Genomic DNA, 6,512 nt, shown 5'->3' with positions numbered 1-6,512 from the left:
CTGGGACAGGAAGCAAAAAATGCTGCAAGTGGATCACTAGGAGTAATAGTGATCTTTGGGAGCAAAATTAAAATAAGACACTGTCTTATTCTCGGGGAAACAGGGTAGCATTCCAAGAAAGGGGGAAAGGGCAGAAATGGATGGTATTTTCTATGGGTTTTTATGACTTTCACCATCTTGTATTGCCCAAGGCAATAAAGGACTACCTAGCTCAAGGGAAGGAGATGTGTTCCACAACTTTTCAAATACTTACTTGCCATTTGTATATCTTCTTTGTTGAAAAATTTGTTTATCCATCATTTTTTTCTTATTGAGCTTTGTATGTTCTTTATATAAGTCCTTTATCAATATGTAGGTTGTTTGCAAGGAACCCTGGTAAGTTTACATATTGAGTTGATAATTACTAGGTTTACAGTTCAAACCTGCATGCTGCTCCTTGAAAGAAAGATGAGGCTTTCTGCTCCTGTAAAGATTTACTGCCTAGAAACCCAGAGTGGCAGTTCTAGTCTTCCCTACAGAGGTACTATGAGATGGGATCAACTTGATGGAAGTGAGTTTGTGGATTTGTTTTTTTGTTTTATGTGGTTTCTAAGTATGTCTCCCAGTCTGCTGCTTGACTTTTACCCTCCTAGCATTCTCTTTGAAAGGACAGAAATTCTTAATTTTGATGAAAACCAATGTCTCAAAATTTACTTTGTGGCGTTTGCTTTTGTGTCATATATAAGAAATCTTTGCCCGACTTAAGTTTGCAACAATTTCCCCTACAAGTTTAATAGTTCTACATTTTACATGTGTGTGTATAACTCATTTTTAATTAATATTTGTATCAAAAATGTTTCTTTTTTTCATGTCTTGCCTAAGGATATATAATTATTTCAGCACTATTTCTTTCACAAATTGTCCATTCTACATTGAATTACCTTTGCATTTTTATAAAAAATCAAGTGAGAAAAGGAAGTATGGGCCATATTTTTAGATTCTTTTCTTTTCTCCTTATTCTAACTGTTCATTGTTTCTGCATAGTTTTGTAGTAGATCTGAGAATCAAGTCAGTAGGTGACCTCTGACTCTGTTCTTTGGTTTGGCTCTCCTAATTCCATTGCTTCTAGATAGAAATTTTAGAATTAGCTTTTGGTTTCTACCCAAATTTAAAAAAAAACAAAAAACCACCTGAGTATGTTTTTCATGTATGTGTATGTATGTATGCATATATATTATATATTGCTGGAATTTTGTTTGAAATTTTATTGAATCCATAGAGCAATTTAACAATAATGAGTCTTTTGTGTGAACAACTCTTAGAGTACATTGTAAAGTGGGTCATTGCAGATGTAGTTAGGTTAAAATGTAACGCCTTCGAATATGATAGTGGGGCAGGAGGAAAGTAAAAGGAAATAGAGGAAAGAACTAGGAGGCAAAAGGCATTTATAGAGATATAAATATAGGCATATATATATATGTAAATATACTTGTATATAACAATAAGCGTATAGGTCTATGTACATATATTTATATGTTAAGTATCAAAGTGGCAGACAGACAATGGGCCTCTATTCAAGTGCTCACCTTTCCTGAAATGATCTCTGAAGTCAAAATGGATGCAAAAGCAATTGTGGTGAAGAAAGCTGATGCCCGGCTATTAGCAGTTATAGCATCTGGTGTCGTAAAAGCTTGAAGTTAAACAAGCGGCCATCTAGCAGGAAAGCAACAAAGCCTACATAGAAGAAGCACACCACCCAAGTGATCATGAAGTGTTGACGGGATCAGGTATCGGGCATCAGAAGACCCTAAAACAATCATATAGATGTGAAAGATGAGGTTCAGAGTAGAGACGCAAAGCCCATCTGTAGACAGTTGGACATCCCTTCACAGAAGGGTCACAAGGAAGGGTTGAGCCAGCCAGGTTGCAGCATAGCACCAACAAAACACACAGCATTCCTCTAAGTCTTTAATGCTCCATCTCCCCCACTATCATAACCCCAGTTCTACCTTACAAATCAGGCTAGACCAGAGCATGTACACTGGTACAAATAAGAGCTCTCAAGACAGGGAATCCAGGACAGATAAACCCCTCAGGAACAATAATGGGGTAGCAATACCATGATGATAGGGAGAAGGGGGAGGAAGAGGGAACCAACCGCTATGATTGACATATATAACCTACCACACCCCCCCCAAGGGGACAAACCCCCACCCCCACCACCCGCCTTCATTAATTGACTCGCACCTCCAGTTTAATTTTGAATAACAGTGATGAAAGCTAATCTCTTACCTGTTCTGATCTTAGGGGTGGGCGGATTCATCATTAAGTAAATTAGCTGTATTTTTTTTGTAAATTCCTTGAAGAAAATTACTTTCTTTTCTAGTTTGCTGATGATTTTTATCATGGATACGTATGCGTTTTGTATTTTTTTTGTAGTTAATGAAATGTTTATGATTTTTCCTCTTTTGTTTGCTGATATAGTCAATTACCTCAATAAATATTTGAAAATTGATTTAACCTTGCATTCTTTGGCATAGACCCCACTTGCCCATGAACTATTATCCTTGTCATATATTGTTGGACTTGATTTGCTTATTATAATTTTGTTCAGGATTTTTGCATCTGTATATTTTGTTTTGTTTTGTGTCCATATATTTTAAGGATAGTGGTCTATAATTGTATTTTCCTTTAATGTATCTTTATTTGGTTTGGGAGTTATGACATTTAATTAAATGAGCTAGGAAGTGTTCCCTTTTATAATAGTTTTGAGAAAACGTATAGAATTAATATTTTTTCCATCATTGTTTGATAGGAATTCTAATGAAGCCGTCTCAGCCTGGAGACTTCTGTTTTAGAAGATAAGGTTTTTAACTGAAAATTCAATTGTCAAAGTAAATAATAATGTAAATTACGTATTTATTTTTTAGATAAACTTTGGCAGTTTGTATGTTTTGAAAGGATTTTACTATCTTACATGAATCATTTTATTCATATTATCCTATTCCCCTTTTTTTTGGTTCCATGACTGTAGGGTCTATAATGTCCCCTCTTGCTTTTCCTGATATTTATCATTTTTATCTTTTTTTTCCCTCAGTCATCTGGTTAAAAGTTTACAAACAATAGACATTATAAGTATCTTTTTTTTTTTTTCAGTCATCTGGTTAAAAGTTTACCAACAATAGACATTATAAGTAATCATTATGTTTCATACACCTTTAAAAAGCTTTTATGAGTCATTTCCTTTGAATATCCAAGAATTTATAAGATCCTTTCTATTGTTGCACCTCTGACAGATGAATACACTGAGATTGGAGGAGCCCTGGTGGTATACACATTGAGGTGCTAATTGCAAGACCAGTAGTTCAAAACCTCTTTCTACTTGCCACTCCTATAAAGAGTGACTGTTTAGGAAACTCACGTGGGGGCAGTTCTGTCCTCTTGTGTAAGGTTGCTATGAGTTGATATCAACTCAATGGCAGTGTGCTTGTTTTTTGTTTTTTGATGATACTAGGAGACTTGCTGACATACACTCTTAGAGCCGGAATGGTAATACAGGATTCGAACCCAAGTCTGGTTGACTCCAAAAACTTTGTTTGACCACTTTGGTGTATTAACTGGTGTAATGGGCACATCAAAATCACCAAACCACAGGAAGGGCGTCCTTCCCTCATACTGTGACTGGAAACAAAGTTTTGCTTTTCATCCTAGGGCTAGCATACGATTCTCTGTCTTTGGATCCTTCTGTGTAGTCTCAGCACGTAGTACAGAACTTCTTGTTATAAGGTCTCCAGAGGCCTTTCTGCTCCTAACGTAGGTCAATTACCTAGGGTTGATATCAAAGAAAGACAAAAAGTAGGGGAGCTTCTGGTTGCTACAAAACACACCTTAAATTTTTCAAAATATAGGAGCTTCCTGTAACTAGAAACCTAAGGCAGTTATTCTGATACTATCTATTCTTGGTAGACAGGAAATAGAAACCTTGACTCTATGCCCTTTTCTTTAAAATGTAGACACATATATTCTCTTCATGGATATAAAAATAGCTTTTGAAAATAAAAATGGGCATAACCTGCTTGTTTCCTCAGGCCTGACAGTAACTGCTGTAAAGGACTCTGGAGAGTGGAATTTGGAGGCTGGAGCATTAGTACTTGCAGATTCTGGTCTTTGCTGTATCGACGAGTTCAATAGCCTCAAGGAGCATGATAGAACCAGTATCCATGAAGCAATGGAGCAACAAACCATAAGTGTTGCAAAAGCTGGGTGAGCGCTTCTTTGTTCTTTAAATCTCTGAGAATCGTGAGTTTCTTTCATATATGATAGGAGAAAATGTGAACCTTAAGTGCCATATATACTCGAGTAGAAGCCGACCTGAATATATTTGGTCCATTCAGAGTTAGCAGCTATCGTTCTTCAAGATACACATTGATATTGTTTTTCTTATTAAACTGTGGAGATGTCTGGAGAAATAAAAATGGAGTAATCATGAAGGATTTACAATGCAGGATTCAAATCCTTTTTTTTTTCCATTCAGTAATTATTGTATGTATGCTACTATTGTATGTATGCATATACTCCTATGTTAAGAATTTTTTTTAATTCAAAAAGGAAAAAAAATCATGCTTTCCCTTTTTAATGATTATCTGTTTATACAGCCTAGTGAAACCCTGGTCACAGCGTATGAAAACTAAATAACAGTACATATTTGCGTAAATTGAAGCGTACCTGTGTGAGTCAGCAGGATTGATGACTCAGGATTGATATATGTGAGTCACTGGCTATTCCAATGGGATAACAAAAGATGCCAGATGCACTCACGCAGCCCCTTGAGGTGGTTAGGAGAAATGCGCATGGCTGCAGAGTGTGGCCAACAAGCACTTGACTAGATCGTAACACAGAGGAAAGGGGCAGGACTGTGTCTGCTCCGATGCTATTGTTGTAGATGTGCCAAGCTTACTGATTCAGATGGGGAGGCTGCCAGCTGGGACTTCAGACAGTAGTGGGCACTTGGGAGCCAGATAAACACTGGTATATTCTATGATGGGATATAATTGTACACACTATCATTTCTGCTAGCAAAATTGGAATCGGGAAAGGGAGAAAATGATAGAGCACATAGGAGAATGATACAAGAAGTAGACAAAGCTAGTATCCAACTTATTCCAAGTGCCGCGGCTGGGATTGCAGTTTATACGTGTACACATTTATTCCAAGCAAAACAGGTTTAAGCATGCCTGTGCCATCAGGAAGGAGCCCAGGTAGCATATTGGTTTATGCAGTGAGCTGCTTGCTCTCCACAAGATCAGTGGTTTGAACCCACCAGTCACTGTGGGAGAAAGATAAAGCTGTGTGCTCCCGTGAAGATGGGGCTGTGTGCTCCTCTAAAGGAACCCGAAGGGGCAGTTCTGCTCTACTCTGTAGAGTCAACGTGAGTGGGATTCAACTCACTGACAGTGAAATGAATACAATCAGTGGATGGCTGCAGGCAAGTTCTCGCAGGAAAAGATTTGCCTCAGTCTCATTAGGGTGCCTTCAAAAGCAAAGGTGGTTTTCTGCTCAGTGTATCCATTTGACCATGGATTAGGCAAATGTATAGCCTTGTTAACATGTAGAATGCATTGGAAAGTGGATTTTTGCAAATGCAGTTCAGTTAAAGTTTAACACCCTGTCATTTGATCTCCTTTATGATCCATTTAAATTTGTTCTAATTTTTAATATTCTCTGCCTTCTTTTAATTGAGGTTTTTCTGTTTTGCTTTGTTATTTTTGCTAGGGTTTTTTAATTATTTTTTTCTGTATGTAAAATCCAGGCTAGGTAAATCTATAGAGACACTAACTATTATTTGTACCTTGCGTATGGCATGGGAGGTTGAGGGGAAATGGGGAATTACTAACAATGAATACAAGAATGAAGAAAATCGAACTCTTCTTAAGAAGATTGAACTATTGAATTGTATGTGGATTATTGATTGTGGATTAATTGTGGATTTTGAATTAATTGATATGTGGATTATATGCCAATAAAACTGTTGTTGGGGGGGGCGGGCAACAACCAAAAACAGTGGCTTCCAAGGGCTGTCTCTTGGGCCAGTTAAATTCAAAGCACAAATGGCAGCTCAGAAGGTTAAGTCAATTGTTTGTTTGTTTTTTGATACTGCAAAGGGCTAACCTGCAGAGGAATTTCTCAAAGAACACATGACAACTACAGTGGCTTATTATGCAACATTTTAAGAAAATGGAAAACTGAATTGTTGAGAAAAAGGCCAGGAAAGTTGTGCAGAGGAATTGTCTTCTGTTGCGTCCCAGCCTGCGGGATGCACGAGCAAGGCCCTGCAGGGAAAGACGAACCTGGATGGAGAAAAAAAGACACGGGGACGTGGAGCAAGACAAAACTCTGATCAAGCTCCTTTTATTTGGGCAAAGCTGGGGTATAAAAAAGGGGGAACTGGGAGGTGCATATTTTAATAAGGTGTGACACAACATCCAATCCAACAAGTATATTAATGAAGCATAAGAACGTTAACCAATCAGCTG

General features: G+C 37.5%; 1 protein-coding gene across 3 annotated transcripts in view; it reads left to right on the top strand.

Moving 5' to 3' along the window:
* MCM9 (minichromosome maintenance 9 homologous recombination repair factor) overlaps positions 1-6,512 on the top strand; it is a 106,896-nt gene that overhangs the window by 50,237 nt on the left and 50,147 nt on the right. For all 3 annotated transcript variants that reach the window (XR_006680468.1, XM_004702208.2, XM_045294346.1), the window contains one exon: positions 4,068-4,242. Coding sequence is in view for 2 of the 3 variants with exons in the window: in XM_004702208.2 (XP_004702265.1) it covers positions 4,068-4,242 (175 nt within the window). In the remaining variant the exon portion in view is untranslated. The remainder of the gene's footprint in view (positions 1-4,067; positions 4,243-6,512) is intronic.

This window comes from Echinops telfairi, unplaced genomic scaffold (genome assembly GCF_000313985.2).
Source record: "Echinops telfairi isolate 266 unplaced genomic scaffold, ASM31398v2 ScPeMD7_3533;HRSCAF=4204_0, whole genome shotgun sequence".
In the NCBI taxonomy this organism is placed as follows: Eukaryota; Metazoa; Chordata; class Mammalia; order Afrosoricida; family Tenrecidae; genus Echinops; species Echinops telfairi.
The sequence above is the reverse complement of the archived record's forward strand: the minus strand, read 5'-3'. Positions and strand labels throughout refer to the sequence as shown.